Source organism: Enoplosus armatus, chromosome 2 (assembly GCF_043641665.1).
Source record: "Enoplosus armatus isolate fEnoArm2 chromosome 2, fEnoArm2.hap1, whole genome shotgun sequence".
Taxonomy (NCBI): Eukaryota; Metazoa; Chordata; class Actinopteri; order Centrarchiformes; family Enoplosidae; genus Enoplosus; species Enoplosus armatus.
The window spans coordinates 28778122-28797016 of record NC_092181.1 but is presented as its reverse complement, the minus strand read 5'-3'; the positions used below and the strand labels follow the sequence as shown (position 1 = coordinate 28797016).

The following is an 18895-nucleotide window of genomic DNA, read 5'->3' as shown; positions in this document are numbered from 1 at the left end:
CTGCTGGTGTAGCTGGTAACTGCACCTCACATTTGTGGATGTTTTCTACAGATCTGGGCTCTCATTTATAACCGTTGCATATGCACAAAACAGGGCCTGAAAGAGGTGTACACCACTTCCCACCATTGATCAGCAGGCTCACTTATATGTATCAGTATTCATGTACTGCTTTGCATTGACCATTTATGGTTGAATGTGGATGTGTGGGAGGGCGGGACATGAGGCTGATCTGCATGCACACATTTCCAGGTGGACTGTGATTTATAAAAGGAACGCTGCCTGCAGGTGAGCGTACGTACGGTTTTATAAGACATTTTTTTTTTTTGGTGCACACCATTTTCGGCTTTTGTGCACACGTACACTTTAGTCTGGATCTTTAATAAAAGAGACCTCTGCTGTGGTACGAACCGGACAAAAATCTGCAAACAAATAGGAGGGAAGTCACAAATGTCATGTGGCCCACAAACCATCAGGGAAGCGATCCACAAATATGCAAAACCCGTTTCACATGTACAAATGGATCCACAAATATCCCTAAATGTGACTTTACATGTATTATATAAAACCTGTATACTTTTCATGTGAAATAAAAATACATGTTTACAGAGGAAGTTATGCATATTTGCAAATCGCTCTGTATTTTTGTGGATCTGACTTTGGATAGTGAGATATTTGTTTCAAGTATTAAAGTCCAATAAAAACTATCATACTACATTACCTGTGCAGTCTTGTTACCTGTAGTGTTGCAGAAGCACAGCCCAGCAGGTTTTCACCTCCTTCTGTTTGAGTCTCACTCTGGCTTTTAATGTGGGATGAAGCTCAGACAGATGATGAACACACCTGTCCAACACCTGTACACAGTCAGTCAGGTCAGGTCAGAGGTCACACAGTATCTCTGTACTGAGTAAAACTGACATGGGGGTTTAAAATTATAATGAACCCTCCCCTCTTGTATGTCACTCACTGTGATGTCAGCAGCAATGTCATCAATCTGCTCAGATGATCGTGAAGATACTTTGCTCTGAAACATAAAATCTGAGTTAGTTTAACACAACCTGCAGGACATTCTGACATTCTCACCTGGTGTTGGTTTAGACACTAAATCTCTTTGGTTCAGGTTCAGGACAGATGGTGGTTTTGGTTCAATTAATTTTATGGATCTTCTTGTAATTTAACTTTCTTGAAGAGAAGCTGACAGAAGAGTCAATAAAAAGATGTCTGGCCTTCTGTTTAGTGTTTTACATTACTGTTTTTCACACTGACACATTTCTTGAAACCTTTCAGACACACAGCTGCAGCACATAAACACTGCTGAGCAGTCACTACACACTATGTCACAACATGGAGGACACAGTGTCAGGGCATGTAGCTACAGGACAAGATGTCTACTGTGTAGACTGTCATAAATACGTATTACACATATTCACAGTGAACATATTGTACACTGTCAGTATTGCAAGTACTGCAGTATTGAATGTATGCAGTATTCAACACTTAAAAATAAAAATACAGCACTGCAAAAGGCCAAAGGACAAAGACACTGCAAAATGTTATACACTGTGTAATGTTAGAAAGCTTCATTCTGCCTCAGCAGGTCTTTGTGCTGGCTCAGGCCAGAGGACTTGGTCGACATCACAGGCAACAGAAAACCCTCTGGTGTGGCAGACTTCTGTTCAGCTGCTTTGTGAACACTTCTGAGTCGTTGTGTGTAAATGATGACGACTGTGTTGTAGTTGTGTTTAGCTTCTGCCGCCCATGTTCACCATCTCACAGCACAAGCGCATCACAGAATGTGTGTTAGAGTATGTTCACAGTGAATGACCCCAGAAGTGGGTTCAGGGCTCTGAGGATCTGGTCCAGATAATGTGGTTTAGTGTTAAGTAAAATCTTAAAAGTGCATAAAAGTGTTATTGTGTGATTTAAAGTGAGATGTTAACGCAGTGATGGCAGCTTGTTTACCTTTAAAACACAGTAAAAGTAAAACAGTTTCACAGGAGATGAGTTACTTTATGAAAGTGTTGTCTACTGTCTTCTGATTGGCTCAGTGTCCTGCTGATGTCACTCAGGATGATGTCAGCTTGTTGGTAGAACAAAGAAACATCCAGAGCAAGATTCACTTCCTGTTGAGAGCTGAAACACACAGATACACAAAAATACACACACACACACACATTACAAGGATGTAATCATGTGACCAGAGGAGAAGAGGAGGAGGGAGGAAAGGAGAGGAGACAGTTTTAATCACACCCTCGACCTGGTTCTGACATATGGACTTGAAATTGAACATCTAATAGTCTTTCCACAGAATCCTTTGTTATTGGACCATTATTTAATCACTTCTGAATTCCTGTTACTGGGCTACGTGCAAAAATGCCTACACCAGATATCTATCTGATAGTGCTGTAGCTAAATTTAAGGAAGCGATTCCATCTGCATTTAATTCAATGCCATGTCTAAATACAACTGAGGACTCCTATGCTAACCTTAGTCCTTCCCAAATTGGCCGTCTTGTTGACAGTGCCGAAGGCTCAATGCGACTGACACTCGACTCTATCGCCCCTCTAAAAAAGAAGATAATAAAACAAAGAAAGTCAGCTCCATGGTATAACACCCAAACCCGCAAATTAAAGCAAACAGCGCAGAAACTTGAAAGGAAATGGCGCTCCACAAAACTGGAGGAATCACGTTTAATTTGGCCAGATAGTCTTAAAACTTACAGGAAGACCCTCTGTAAAGCCAGAGCAGCCTATTACTCATCATTAATCATTAATCATTAATAGAAGAGAACAAGAACAACCCCAGGTTTCTCTTCAGCCCTGTAGCCAGGCTGACAGAGAGTCACAGCTCTATGGAGCCATGTATTCCTATGACCCTCAGCAGTAACGACTTCATGAGCTTCTTTAATAATAAAATTCTAACTATTAGAGACAAAATTGATCACCTCCTGTCTTCAGGTGGTACCTTACCTTCAAACACAGGAATCTCAGAAACAGCTGTAAAACCTGATGTATATTTAGACTGCTTTTCTCCAATTGACCTTCACCAAATTACTAAAACCATTTCTTCCATATGATCCATCTGTCTTTATTAACAGGCTAAGTTCCACAGTCCTTTAAAGTAGCTGTAATTAAACCTCTTCTTAAAAAGCCCACTCTTGATCCAGAGGTTTTAGCCAACTATAGACCTATATCTAACCCTCCCTTTCTCCAAGATTCTTGAGAAAGCAGTCCCCAACCAGCTGTGTGACTTTCAACATAACAGTAAGTTACTTGAGGACTTTCAGTCAGGTTTCAGAGCTCACAATAGCACAGAGACAGCACTGGTGAAAGTTACAAATGACCTTCTAATTGCATCAGACAAAGGAACCGCACTAAGCTGGTTTAAGTTGTATTTATCAGATCAATCTCAGTTTGCACACGTTAACGATGAATCCTCCATGTACACCAAAGTCAGTCATGGAGTTCCACAAGGTTCTGTGCTTGGACCAATACTATTCAACTTATATATGCTTCCTTTAGGAGATATTATTAGAAAACACTCCATAAACTTTCATTGCTATGCGGATGATACCCAGTTATATCTATCGATCAAGCCAGAAGAACCTCATCAGCTCCAAACATGCCTTAAGGATGACCTGCAATTATCTGATGTTGAACTCGGACAAGACAGAAATTATTGTTCTTAGCCCTGAACACCTCAGAAACACAGTATCTAAGGATATTGTTACTCCAGGTGGCATTGCCCTGGCCTCCAGCGCCACCGTGAGGAATCTCAGAGTTGTCTTTGATCAGGACATGTCCTTTAACTCTCACGTAAAACAAACTTCTAGGACTGCCTTTTTTCACCTCCGTAATATTGAAACATCAATAACCCCATCCTACAGTCTCCAAAAGCCGAACAGGAGCCAGAGCCTTCAGCCATCAAGCTCCTCTCCTGTGGAATCGGCTCCCAGTTTGGGTCCGGGAGGCAGACACACTCTCTACTTTTAAGAGTAGGCTTAAAACTTTGCTTTTTGATAACGCTTATAGTTAGGGCTGGCTCAGGCCTGCCTGGACCAGCCCCTAGTTATGCTGCTATAGGCCTAGACTGCTGGGGGACTTCCATGATGCACTGAGCTTTCCTCCTCTCCCTCTCCATCTGTACACATTCATGTCCCTCCAATTCTTGTTACTAACTTTATATCTTCCCTGGAGTTTCTTTGTGCTTTGTCATCTCACAGGTTCCTGTGGATTTTGGTCCTGGTACACCTGGCTGCTGCTGTCATGGGCCTGCCTGACTCTCATCACTACAATTATTACACTGGGGAACAATTTGAAAAAAAAATTCTGTTGAGTTAGATTTTTTTGCTGATTAAAACTAAAATTGGCATGCTGATTCCAAAATTGCAGTCAGTTTTTTTTCTAGCACGTCAAGTTTTTTCTCCACAGCTTACCCTCCAGATAAGCAAAATTCCACTGATTAGCTGTAGTAAGACTTGCCAGCTGATTACGATTGGACTCATCTACAGCTACTTGGCAACTTGTTTGTGCAGTCACAATTGAGACAGTGCGGTGAGAGGTGTGTGAAGCTCCCAATAGGTCAGTACTATCACACACATATCTGTTAAGTACAGTATTTTTCATATTTTTTAAGAAAACGGGGATCCTATAGTTCAAAAACTTGACATGATAGAGAAAAACTGAGATCAGTTTTGGATTCCGCACCCAAAAATTAGTTAAAAACAGCTGTCAGACCTAACTAAACAAAAATTGTGTTCCCCAGTGTTATTATTAGTCATAGTTCTGTTACTATTAAAGCTGTTATTGTTATTAATAATCATATCTCAGTTATTATTACAGCTGTAACTAGTTATCAGTCATATTTCCATTATTATTATAATTATAGCTGTGATGGCTACTGCTGGTGCTGCTATACATCTCTGCCTGTCTGTCTGTCTGTCTGTCTCTCTCTCTCTCTCTCTCTCGCGCACCTAGAGTCCGGTTCTACTTGAGGTTTCTGCCTCTTAAAAGGAAGTTTTTCCTTGCCACTGTCGCCAAAGTGCTAAAATTGAATTGAGTAGGACAGGAGGAGGAGAGGAGGAAGTAGAGAATCAAAAGAGGAGATAGAGAAGGAGAGATGGAGGTAAAGGAGGAGAGGAGGAGGTAGAGAAGGAAGAGAGGAGATAGAGAAGGAGAGGAGGAGGGAGGAAAGGAGAGGAGGGAGAGTAGGACAGGAGGAGGAGGGGAGGGGGTGGAGAAGCAAAAGAGGAGATAGAGAAGGAGAGAAGGAGGTAGAGGAGGAGGGAGGAAATGACAGAAGAGAGTAGGACAGGAGGGGGAGAGGAGGGGGTGGAGAAGGAAAAAAAGAGATAGAGAAGGAGAGGAGGAGGTAGGGTAGGAGAAGGGGAGAGAATGAGAGGAGGAGGGAGAGAAGGAGAAGAGGAGGTACAGGAGGGTGTAAAGAAGGAAAGGAGGAGGTGGAAAAGGAGAGGAGGACGTAGAGGAGGAGAGGTGAAGCTAGAGAAGGAGAGGAGGAGGTATACAAGGAAAGAAGGAGGTAACGGAGGAGAGGAGGAGGACGTACAGGTGTTCACAGGTGCTCTTCATCACTGCCTCCTCCTCTTCATTCACTTTCACCTCCACCTGCGCTGGTGATGGCGGCGATTTCCCAGCATGCACTGCTCCCTCTGTGCAGATGGCAATCTTTCTGACAGATCTGCTCGAGACGGAGTAAGACTGCAGCTCTCCTTCCTCCTCCTCCACCTCTTCGGCGTGTAGTGTATGAGCAGGGTCAGGTGGTGCAGAAGAGGGGGTGGAGCCTGGCTCAGATGTCACAGAGGGTGGGGAAGGGTGGAGGTCAGGTGTGAGGTTGTGGTGTTTGTGGTCAGACGGGACGGACAGTTTGGTGCCGATGGTGAACAGCTGGACCTTCCTCATGATGATGATGGTGATGATGATGATGATGATGAAGGCAAACGTCGTCCTGATGGAGACACTGATGATTAAATTTAAAGATAGTGGATCAGATTTACAGTTAAAAGCTGTAAAACTAAAGCAGAGTGCGACAAAAGAGGAAACAGCTCAGAACAGAGTCGAGCTGCTCAGAGAGAAAAACATGAGGTGAGCTCATACAGTGATGTCATCCTATGATGTCATCACTGGCCGATCTCCAAAAACACTGCAGCTGCACATGCCACCGCTCATTCTGTCTGACAGCCTGGAGACATAGCTGAAGCTCTCCCTCCTCCATTACCTCCTTCTCCTCCTGCTCCCTTCTCTACCTCTCCCTCCTTCTCCTCTCCCTCCTCCTCTCCCTCCTTCTCCTCCTCTCCCTCCTCCTCTCCCTCCTTCTCCTTCCCTACCTCTCCCTCCTCCTCCTCTCTTCTCCTTCTCCACCTCTCCCTCCTCCTCTTCTCCTTCTCTACCTCTCCCACCTCCTCTTCTTCTTCTCTACCTCCTTCTCCTCCTCTACCTCCTTCTCCTCCTCTTCTCCTTCTCTACCTGTCCCTCCTCCTCAACCTCCTTCTCCTCCTCTTCTCCTTCTCTACCTCTGCCTCCCACTCCTTCTACTCCTCTTCTCCTTCTCCTCCTCTTCCCCTTCTCTACCTCCTTCTTTACCTCTCCCTCCTCTCTTCTCCTTCTCCACCTCTCCCTCATCTACCTCCTTCTCCTTCTCTACCTCTTTCTCCTCCTCTTGTCCTTCTCTACCTTCTTCTCATTCTCTACCTCTCCCTCCTCCTCTACCTCCTTCTCCTCCTCTTGTCCTTCTCTACCTTCTTCTCATTCTCTACCTCTCCCTCCTCCTCTCCCTCCTCCTCAACCTCCTTCTCTACCTCTCCCTCCTCCTCTCCCTCCTTCTCCTCCTCTTCTCATTATCTACCTCTCCCACCTCCTCTACCCCCTTCTCCTCCTCTTCTGCTTCTCTACCTTCTTCTCCTTCTCTACCTCTCCCTCCTCCTCTACCTCCTTCTCCTTCTCTACCTCTCCCTCCTCCCCTCTCCTTCTCTACCTCCGCCTCCTCCTCCACCTCCTTCCTCCTTCCCACCTACTCGGTTTTCTTCTTTTAACTGCATCTCAAGGTCTTTGTCAGCAGATAGATTTTGCACTTTTGCCTGATATATTCATTTTTATTCTACTTTTGTTCAGCTTATACTATGAGCTTATTAACATTAATAAAACATTTAAAGTTCAACATTGAGTAAAATCCTCTTCTTCTCTTCCTCTTGTTACATGTTCAGTAAGTGTTGGACTATTTGTTTAAACAAAAGTACAGAGAAAGAAACAATCAGACAGCTTCACTGTTTCTTATTAGTCAGGATTTTATTACACTTTCAGAATAAATTCAGCAGATGAGTCACTGACAAACAGACCAATCAGAGGAGGGGGGGTGGTCACTCAGCTTTGGTTCTTTTCACAGCTCCAGGTAACCTGTCCTGCAGCCTAAAAAACACACACAGTCTGTTAGGGGGGTTTAGTCTTTCCTGCACTGTGTAGCGCCATGTAGCTCTGTGTGGCACCCTGTCACGCTGTGTATAATGATAATAATACATAATGAAATAGAAGATAAAACAGCACAGAAAAAACACAGATAAAGAAGAACCAAAAAAACAACAACACAGGGATCATAACTGGGACAAAAATGATACAAATGTTAAATGGCAGGAGTAGAATGATAAAACCCAGTAACTCACATTTAAGAATAAATAAAGATAAGCGTAAATACAGTAAGATTGTTATTCACGTCGGCGGTAATGACTCCCAATTACGCCAATCAGAGGTCACAAAAATTAACGTCGAGTCGATGTGTACGTTTGCAAAAACTATGTCGGATTTGACCAGTGATGATATGTTTAGCCGCATGTCATCATTCAGCCGCTGGCTGTCGAGGTGGTGTCCAGCAAACGATGTGGGCTTCGTAGATAATTGGCAGACTTTCTGGAGACCTGGTCTGATGAGGAGAGACGGCATTTATCCCACTTTGGATGGAGCGGCTCTCGTATCTTGAAATCTGACCGACTTTATTGGTGAACCAAAACTGTGACAAATAAAACTTAATAAATAAAAACTCAATAAAAATGAACACCACCACTGCTATGGTCCAAAACAATAGGAAAATGAAGTGTGGACTGTTAAACATCAGATCTCTGTCATCTAAAGCTGTATTGGTAAAGTTAATTTCAGATAATCATATTGATCTACTGTGTCTGACAGAAACCTGGCTGTGTCATGAAGAATATGTCACCCTGAATGAATCCACTCCGCCCAGTCATACTAATACTCACATCCCTCAAGGCACCGGCCGAGGAGGTGGAGTTGCAGCCATCTTTGACTCAAGCCTGTTGATCAACTCTAGACCTAAACTGGATTATATCTCAACATATAGAGTTGAAATTGAATATCTAATAGTCTTTCCACCAAATCCTTAGTTATCAGACCATTATTTAATAGGGTTAGGGTTTTTCAATTCCTATTACTGGACTACACGCCTTTAGGCAAAAATGTCTACACCAGATATCTATCTGATAGTGCTGTAGCTAAATTTAAGGAAATGATTCCATCTTCATTTAATTCAATGCCATGTCTCAATACAACCTCATCATTAATAGAAGAGAACAAGAACAACCCCAAGTTTCTCTTCAGCACTGTTGCCAGGCTGACAGAGAGTCACAGTTTTATTGTTGAGGAATCCACCTGTGATGTGTCCGAGTCATACCCCCCCCCCCCCCCCCCTACACACACACACACACACACACACACTTTCACTGGTGAATGTTAATTAAGGCTGTTGTGTTTATATTGCAATGTACAACACGGAAGGACATGTTGAATAGGTTCAGTTCAGTTGTCTGATGTTTTGCTGCTGTTGCTTTATGTTTGGAGCTAAGATTAAAGTTCTCTGAATACTTGGGACACACAGTGGGAATTCTTAAATTAATCTCTGAATTATAGAATTACGGATTAGGGCCTCGAGGCAGCCCAGTGTATAACCAGGCGAGTGTCCTCAGACCGTCAGAGGGGACCTCCTCCAGTATTGATCTGTTCCTTGAGGATGTTACTGGAGTGCTACCAATCTCCAAACACCTACTGCACACAGACATTTCCGTTGATATCCGGCTGTTGGCACACAGTCAACTATATAGGCCCTAAAGACATGATACTCTGGGAATGTAACTCGGCTCCCTAAGCAGACTAAGGTGGTCTTGCGTGTAGATTTTGGGAGCCCGTTTGAAAACCTAAGCATTAGGTCATAGAACAGCCGTCACTCAGCGTAATATCCGTGTTGGGTGAGGGTATCGGTTATAACATCTAAGAACCACTTCACTATTGAGCCATGTATTCCTATAACCCTCCGCAGTAATGACTTCATGAGCTTCTTTTATAACTATTACTATCACCCTAAACCCTGATATATATTGGATTGCTTTTCTCCCATCGATCTTCACCAAATAACTAAAACCATTTCTTCATCTAAGCCATCAACTTGTCTCTTAGACCCCATCCCAACTAGGCTGCTTAAAGAGGTTAGGGTTAGTCAGCATTTCTTTACTAGATATGATCAATCTGTCTTTATTAACAGGCTGCGTACCACAGTCCTTTAAAGTACCTGTAATTACACCTCTTCTTAAAAAGCCCACTCTTGATCCAGAGGTTTTAGCCAACTATAGACCTATATCTAACCCTCGCTTTCTCTCTAAGATTCTTGAGAAAGCAGTCCCCAACCAGCTGTGTGACTTTCTACATGACAATAAGTTGCTTGAGGACTTTCAGTCAGGTTTCAGAGCTCATCATATCACAGAGACAGCACTGGTGAAAGTTACAAATGACCTTCTAATTGCATCAGACAAAGGACTTGTCTCTGTACTTGTTTTGATAGATCTTAGTGCTGCATTCGACACCACTGACCATCATATCCTATTACAGAGACTGGAACATTTAATTGGCATTAAAGGAACCGCACTAAGCTGGTTTAAGTCGTATTTATCAGATCGATCTCAGTTTGTACATGTTAACGATGAATCCTCCATGTACACCAAAGTCAGTCATGGAGTTCCACTAGGTTCTTGCCGTGCTTGGACCAATACTATTCACCTTATATATGCTTCCTTTAAGAGATATTAGTAGAAAACACTCCATAAACTTTCATTGCTATGCGGATGATACCTAATTATATCTATCGATCAAGCCAGAAGAACCTCATCAGTTAGCTAAGCTCCAAGCATGCCTTAAGGACATAAAGACCCAGATGGCCTGCAATTATCTGATGTTGAACTCGGACAAGACAGAAGTTATTGCAGACACAGAAGATACACTTTTAAGAGTAGGCTTAAAACTTTGCTTTTTGATAATGCTTATAGTTAGGGCTGGCAGGGGCCTGCCTGGACCAGCCCCTAGTTATGCTGCTATAGGCCTAGACTGCTGGGGGAGTTCCCATGATGCACTGAGCTCTCCTCCTCTCCCTCTCCATCTTTACGCATTCATGCCCCTCCCAATGCATGTTACTAACTTCATATCTTCCCGGAGTTACTTTGTGTTTTCTCATCTCGCAGGCTCCTGTGGATCATGGTCCTGGTATGCCTGGCTGCTGCTTTTTTTATTATCAGTCATATTTCCATTATTATTATAATTATAGTTGCTATGGCTACTGCTGGTGCTGCTATACATCTCTGTCTGTCTGTCTGTGTCTCTGCGTCCCTCTCTCTCTCGCCCACCTAGAGTCTGGTTCTGTTCGAGGTTTCTGCATCTTAAAGGAAGTTTTTCCTTGCCATTGTCTCCATAGTGCTTGCTCATGGTGGGAACTGTTGAGTCGCTGTAATAACACTATGAAGAGTCGGTCTAGACCTGCTCTATTTGTAAAGTGTCATGAGATGACTTTTGTTGTGATTTGGCGCTATATAGATAAAATTGAATTGAATTGAACCAAGCTGACTGTGAAGCACGCTGGAGGAATGTGTTCGAGCAAAGATTATGACCTCAGATTTATCATCATTTAGTTTTTTAAAGTTTTGAGACATCTAACATTTTTTATCACTGAGGCAAGCAGTATAGCACGGTGCTAGATGGCGTTACATAGTGGTACATGGTGCAACAGGGTGCCACAAGGTGTGACAGGGTTTAGCACCATTATAGCACCCTGTAGCACTGTGTAACACTGTGTGGTATTTGGTTTAAAGTTTGGATCAACAAATTTTATTTCAACTATTTTCATTCAGTCAGCAACTCAGTTTTATTGAAAAAATGTAAAATGTTAACTGAAGCTAGTCAGCACTTAAGCTAGCGCTCTTTAGCACCAACAGAGATGTATATTAAAGTTATCCAGAAGCATGTTGTGATTGTGTTTGAGCGAGTCTGTACAGACAGACTTTCTGAGGCTGCTTCAGCACATTTTTTTGCTGTGGCTAAACGGTTTGCATCATTGTCAAACAGAAATATAATAAGAGACACCGAGAAAAATATTGGAACTCAAACAAGCCTTCAAAAACAGGTCAAGATTAACCCCACTCTCCAAGTGAGTGTGGAATAGCCCATTCCACACTCAACACTGTCGCCATTTGTTGCCATTGGGGGAAAAGAGCTAACCCCCCCACCCTCCAATTCAAACACTAGTTTGAGGCATTCAAGTTTTGACCTCAGCTGTTCAAACACCCTCCAACTCTGAACTAAACCAGGTGACTCCTGAAAGTAGGTGTACATGTGAATATGTTTGGAGATACAAGGAGGTTTTAGTCGAAGAGACAAAAATACACATGTGGTACATTTACTCTGAATTTACACTGAAACATGTTCTCAGTGAATCTGTTCTGATGTGAACTCACTTGTGCAGCGTCGCCTCCACTCTGGACTGAATCAACTTGATGTACTGATCAATCTGTGTCTGAACACACACACACACACACACACACACACACACGTGAGACGTTTGAACAACTTTACCTGACAAAATACAGACTAAATAAAATACAGAATAAGTAAAATACGTTGTCAAATCAAGTTAGATAAAGTTAAATACACCGAGACATCAGTTTATTAGGAACACCTGCGTAATTCAAACCAACAGCTCTGCAGTACTTAGTAGCTTCGTAAAAACTTAGACTTCAGAGTGGACAACAGTTTTAGTGACATAGAACACAGAACTACACAGAAGGATTGTACTCCTCCGCCATAGAAATTAGTCCAGGGATAAAAGATTGTTTTAGAGTGAAATCTTGACTATCGTGACTTATAAATGCTGACGTGTGTTTTAATTGGTAAATGAAGTTGGGTGGGTGTATCATCTGAACATTTAATTTAGAACATTTTAAAAATTTGTCAAAATATTATGTATATGATATTATAAATAATAAAGCTAAACTATGGCTGCATATGCTGGGAAATGACCGGGCACTGACAGAGGGTTAGCAGAAGTGATTTATTTTTAATATACAAAAACTCTGGAAAGGTACTTTAATGTTTGTCTCATTGTTGAAGAAGGTTCTGTTAATAACCGATGGAGGATGATCAGAGAGAAACCACATCAAGTTATTTTACAGTACCTTTTTCTTCTGGTAGATCAACGGTGTGGTGAAGAAAATGATGTCAGCTGGACAGAAAAAGGAAACACAAATTTGTTTGTTTCAGTTTGTTTGAAGCTGAGTTTCCAAAAGATCAGCAGACTGGATTTAAATCAGTGAGCCAGAAAGAAGAAGCCTCACCGAGGATCAGGATAGTGACTCCATTAAAGATGGCTCCGAGGTATGTCATCATCCACATGACTGCAGCCAGCTGAAACATTTAGAAAACAAACAGCTGAAACTTTTTATGTTGTTTTAGGGTCCTTGTGAAAGGTTTTTTTCTTATCTTTTTTTTAACCTCATGAGGCAAATTTATGATTTGTGATATTGGACTGTATAAATGAAGTTGACTGGCGTTGGTGGACTTCATCAGTTTAAAGTGGATTGTCTCATTGCGTTACTAACAAAAACATATCCCTCCATTTTGCACCAGGATGCAGCAGACTACGAAAGGAAGCCCAGACCTCCTTCTCCCCTGCCACATCTTCCAGCTCTTCCTGCAGGATTTGGAGGTGTTTCCAGACCTGGTGTAATACATAATCTTCAAGTGAGTTCTGGTCAACCCCAGGGTCTCCTCCTCCACATGGAGGTGTCCAGAAGGATCCTGATCATATACTGACTCCTTTCAACATGAAGGAGAAATGGCTCTTCTATGAGTTCCTGACCCTGTCTCTAAGGCTGATGTCGCGTTAATGTCATATCCTAAGAATGTAATTGCAAGCATCTGAGTTGTAAAAAATGTTCACGTCAGCATCCTAGTTGTAATTCCAAGTCTGAGAAATCAGGACCTTCTGATAGCGACAACAAAAGACAGTTACAGTAGTGTCAACAAACCGTCGGCAAAAAGGCTGCAAAGCATCCATCACTGGCGGTTACATGCAAATAAAAACCAATATTAGCACTAATTTAAATAAATAAGTAAATTTAAAGGGAACTAGACACAGTTTGTTTGTATCTGGTTTCACTTGTTAGTGAACTGCTCCAAATACATGACGGCACAAAAGCAGCAAATCTATTGGTGTAACTGCAGAAGTAGAACAGTAGAAGTAACCTTCTTGGGATAATACGTGAACACTCCCAAGTCGGAATAAAGGGAGGTTTTCCTGTTTTTCCCATTTTTCCAAAACTGTGTGGATGCAGCATTAGCTGTATCTGTAGTCTCTGTATCTTATTTAGCAGCCTTATCAGAAAGGACAGCAGGATACACGAAGGACTTCAAGACAAGGCTGTGGCGGGTTGTCCACTTATCACAGGGTTGGCAGATGGATCCCCAGCTCCTCCTGTCCACATGTCGGAGTGTAAGATCTTGGGCAAGACACTGAACCTTTAACTCTCGGTGTGTGAGAGTGTGAATGGGTGAATGAGAGGCAAAAATTAAAATCACTCTGGATAAGAGATGAGTGTGAACAGATGTGTTTGCAGGATGAAAAGAATTGAGATGTCCCTCAATGGATACAACCCGGATTAAAATACAGAAAAACCAAAAGTCAGATCACCATCAGTGAAATAAGGCAGATCAGACTGTGATGGATAGACCATGAGCTTTGAATGGAAGCAGATCACATCCCAAAGATTCCTCCTGATGATTGACTTTGTAATCATGTCGTCAGATCTGCCCCTGTCTTGGACACTCGGGTGAAGAGAGGAGCAGAGTTGTTAGCTGATCACCACCAGACCTAGTAAACCCAAACAAGTAGTGAGGATTAACTGGATTAACTTGACAAATTTACATTGAGGGTTATTCTACTTATTTGTTATCGAAACAATAGCACCTTCAGACCACGGCAAATTCCTTGTAATGTATGTTACTTGGCAATAAACAGTTTCTGATTCTGATTCTGATTCTGGGAACCTCAGGCTGAGGCCCCAGAAGGTCTTTAACTCCCACCACAGCAGGAATTCTTCCTGCATCTCGAGAGAGGCTGGGGGCATGGAGTCTGAGTGGGTTATGTTCAAAGCCTTCCCTCTCTCATTCTCTTGGGTGCCTTACATCCTGATCCACATGGTTTGAAAGACAATATAATCGCATAAAAGGTCTACACACAGTGGCTTCAACCATCACATCAAACTGGACACCTGGTCTATCTGAAGTACAAAAATACAAGCTAGCATTAGCCACCCTATTAACATATTCTGTGTAAGTCTGACCTTTAGAGAGTCGACTAAATCTTCAACCAGCAGCAGCCTCCTGGTCTGACTGCTGAACCAGTTCAGATGGATAAGAGACTGATCAGCCAGCTGCCGGACCGACTCCGAGGACACAGAAATGTCCCTGTCCAACAGAGACCTGACAGAGGATAAAGAAGGTCAGAGGAGGACGGAGGAGGTCAGAGATCTGACAGAGGAGGACAAAGAGGACAGAACACAAACACAAGCTATACGTTATATTAACGTACATCACCCCTGTCCCCCCTGCGTTACATTAACGCACCCACCCCCTACTGGACACTTTACTTTATTCTGGTCAAAACTGCACTGTTTGTTATCTGCACTGTTTGTTATTTATCTTGTTTTTATTTTTTATTTTTATTCTATTTTACTTTTTATATTCTACTTATTTGTTATCGAATCAATAGCACCTTCAGACCACAGCAAATTCCTTGTAATGTATGTTACTTGGCAATAAACAGTTTCTGATTCTGATTCTGATTCTGAAGAGGACGGAGGAGGTCAGAGGAGGATGGAGGAGGACGGAGGAGGATGAAGGAGGACAAAGGATGTCAGATGAGGACGGAGGAGGTCAGAGGGGGACAGACAAGGTCAGAGGAGAATGGAGGAGGACAGAGGAGGACGGAGGAGGATGAAGGAGGACAAAGGATGTCAGATGAGGATGGAGGAGGTCAGAGGGGGACAGACAAGGTCAGAGGAGAACGGAGGAGGACGGAGGAGATCAGAGGAGGATGGAGGAGGATGGCAGACGGTGGAAGAAGAAGGCAGAGGAGGAAAGTGGAGGATGGAGAAGGAGGCAGGAGGACGGAGGAGGATGGAGGAGGAAGAAACCCTCACCATCAACCATAAATTACTTTGTCCAGGGCAACAGACTCAGATCATTTTACCTTGTGGTTCTCTATAGACCACCTGGTCCTTATTACCAATATTTAGGTGAAATTGGAGATTTTAGTTGCTCAACATCCTCCGAGATCCATGTTCTTCATATCTGTTACAATCTATTCATAACTTTATCATCATGATTGTCCATACTGTAAATGTATTATGTTGGTCTGTCCACACAACATCTATTTCCTGTTTGTTCGTCCTAGGAGAGGGATCCTCCTCTGCTCCCCTCCTCTCCTCTCTCTGCTCTTCCTGAGCTTTCTGGGGGTTTTTGGGGATTTTTTCCTTATCTGAATCAAGGGTCTAAGGACAGAGGGTGTGACATGTTGTACAGATTGTAAAAGCTCCAGATTTGTGATGTTGGGCTGTATAAATAAAGTTGACTGAAGAGGAGGATTGAGGAGGTCAGAGGAGAATGGAGGACGTGTGTGTGTGTGTGTGTGTTTTACGGGATGTGTCTCTGTTACCTGAATGGATGACCTTCGTCTGATTTCTGGATGGCCTGGATCACTGATTTATAAACCCTACAGACAGAAAGCAGACGGCTGTTAGGATCATTGTCATATTTCTGTTATCTGACTCAGAGACTCGCTTACAGAAACAGTCCGACACAACCGGCTTTCATTGGCTGTGGATACTGTCACTGTCTGTTCTGATTGATCATTGACAAACCAGGTTACCCACCCCCCTCACCTGAAGGTGATGGTGACACAGAGGCAGGTAAGCAGCAGGTAGGACACCACACTGATGACAGACAGCGTTGCCACGGAGACAAGAACCAGCAGCGACAGGCCAAACGCCGCTGTTGACTTCTTCGGTTCTTTCCAGTGGAATAACTGTAAGGCTGCAGGGGGAAAAATACATTCAGTTTTGTGTCGATAAAAGACTAAAGTAACTGTGCAGTGTCTGATGGGTAACCACTGTGCAGCGTCTGATGGGTAATCACTGTGCAGTGCCTGATGGGTAACCACTGTGCAGCTTTATCAAGCTGATTAAAGTTAACATTGAATTCTGGCAGCTGATGGAGAGAAACCAAGTCTGGGTAAACAAGCTTCAGCATGTAGAGATGAGCTACAGCTCCTCCTACATGACTTTAATGAACTACAATAATCCAGTCAGTGTCACCCAATCAGAGTTGAGGACCAATCTTCACTTTTTTATGCGTATGTAGCTGAATATAAGCAAGAAGAACTATAATCGGTTCTTCTGTTTAATCAGTATAATCAGGTAAACTCAAAACCCTGGTTACAATAAAGACTAAGTTTTTTGGATGATGTTACATTAAACGGGAAATGTCTTCACGTATACACAACAAAGCAAGGCAGAGAAATTTAACATTGTTATTGTATATTTTTTTTATTTTTTCACTTAAATTTTGTAAATGTATATATTTCTTATATTTTTTACATATTGATTTTTTACCTTATATTTTTACAGACTTGTCATTTCTAAAACCTCTTTTCTATTCTTGAATGGGAGCACCTGTAACTTGTCTAATATCCCCCCGGGGATCAATAAAGTATTTCTGATTCTGATAAATGAATAGCAGATCCTTTAGGGAGATGTTTGTTCTCTCCAGGAAACTTACTTGATAGTCCTTTGGAAATTACAGACATTTTAATTATCTTTGAGAAAAATGTGAGAGAAATGTTGATCTGCTGTAGTCACATTCAGTTCAGCAGGTGTGCAGCTCAGCAACCTCCTGCCTGTTACAGTCATCACATCATAAGGTATCAGTGCTCTCAGTAACTAACTCAGTAACAAATAAAGTTGATCTTATCGATTTTATTTTGTTAGTGAGGAGCTGCACTGCTAAAACCTACTCATTACTTTAAAGATTTGTCCTGAACACGTCTACAATCAGCAGAGCAGGACTTAATGAAAACATGTGACATGTGGGATGTTAAGGATTAAAAAGTTCTGAGCTGTTTGTGTGAAGCTGTGATTAAAATCCACCAGCAGCCATAAGCAGCTTTTTACAGAAACACAATGAATCATAATAGAGAGGCAGTCAGCTGAGCAGGTTAGCTAACAGCAGGACAATCGAGCTTTGTGACTGAACAGAGCTCCATTAACACGCCAACTAACAGGCTATAATACCTGCCAGACGGTTAGTTAGCTGGGTAAATAACTAGCAGCTGATCTAACAGCTTTGTTAACAGGCTAACTAACAGGCTATAATACCTGCTGGACAGTTAGTTAGCTGGGTAAATAACCAACAGTTCTGCTAGCAGGTAAAATAACTAACAGGAGATATATGTGGTTAAGGTTAAACAGCCGGTAGGTGAGATAATACGTTAATTAATTAGATGGTCAGGTAACTGGTAACAAGTAAATAACTAGGGGGTTAGGGTTAAAGGGTCAGTCCACCCAAATCACCAAAAAACGTACATCAGACTGTTTACTAACTTCTTAACTCTGGGGTGGCATGGTAGCGCAGTGGTTAGCAAGACACTGAACCGTAAGTCTCTCCTGATAGAGACCAGCACCTTGCATGGCAGCTTGGTCGCCATGGGTGTGTGAGTGAATGGGTGAATCAGACTTGCTACTGTAAAGCGCTTTGGGAACTGTGAAGGTTGAAAAGCGCTATATAAGTGAGAGCATTTACCATTCATTATTGCACCTGTAACTGTAATTCTATATGAAACGCAGATGAAGTCTTTGAATACTTCAAACAGTGAATATATGGAATATATATGACATTAATGTGATGCCAGTTTAAAGATTTAACTGACAGAGTCCGACCAATCAGCAGCTCACTGATCAACTGATTGATTTCTGACCCTGGAAATAGCAGTTTAACAAAATAAGTCTGTTTGCTCAGCTGTCTCCATGACAACAGAACATCTGTTGAATGAAGACTGTAAGATGTGGTTGAAAGTTAGTAAGAGCAAAAACGTGAACACTGTTCTGAAGCTTTTGAATGTGTCACATGACTTTCCCACTTTATACTGAATGAAACATATAAACATGTTGAGCAGATGAGTACTACCTGAGTGTGTAAGGTCTCTGAGTGAGGAAGAGGAGGAGTTGTTGGACGATGATGAAGAGTTAGAGCAGCTGCTGCTGGTTGAGTCGGCCATCTTCTTCTTCTTCTTCTTCTTCTTCTTCTTCTTCTTCTTCTTCTTCTTCTTCTTCTCTGTCTGTGTGCGGAGTTTCTCAGTCTGACTGAGCTGCTGTCGCTGGATGGAGTGATGACGTCGTCGGGGCGGGGCTTACATGAAGGGGGCATGTCCTCGCGTCAGCTGTCAGAGCTCTTAACCCATTTTGAATCTCCTTTGGTGTTTGTGTGCTCTGGTCTTGTCTAAGCATCAA

The 18895-nt window shown here is 42.5% G+C and overlaps 1 protein-coding gene across 1 annotated transcript; it reads right to left on the bottom strand.

Annotated features, from left to right (window-relative positions):
- Positions 1-7278: 7278 nt before the first annotated feature.
- On the bottom strand, positions 7279-18700 carry LOC139296340 (reticulon-3-B-like). Its single transcript, XM_070918713.1, has 8 exons — positions 18573-18700; positions 16274-16424; positions 16048-16104; positions 14675-14813; positions 12668-12737; positions 12509-12555; positions 11792-11850; positions 7279-7418 (listed from the first exon to the last, which is right to left on the bottom strand). Exons 1-8 carry the CDS (start codon positions 18661-18663, stop codon positions 7370-7372), a joined length of 663 nt encoding a protein of 220 aa, XP_070774814.1. The 5' UTR covers positions 18664-18700; the 3' UTR covers positions 7279-7369.
- Positions 18701-18895: the final 195 nt, after the last annotated feature.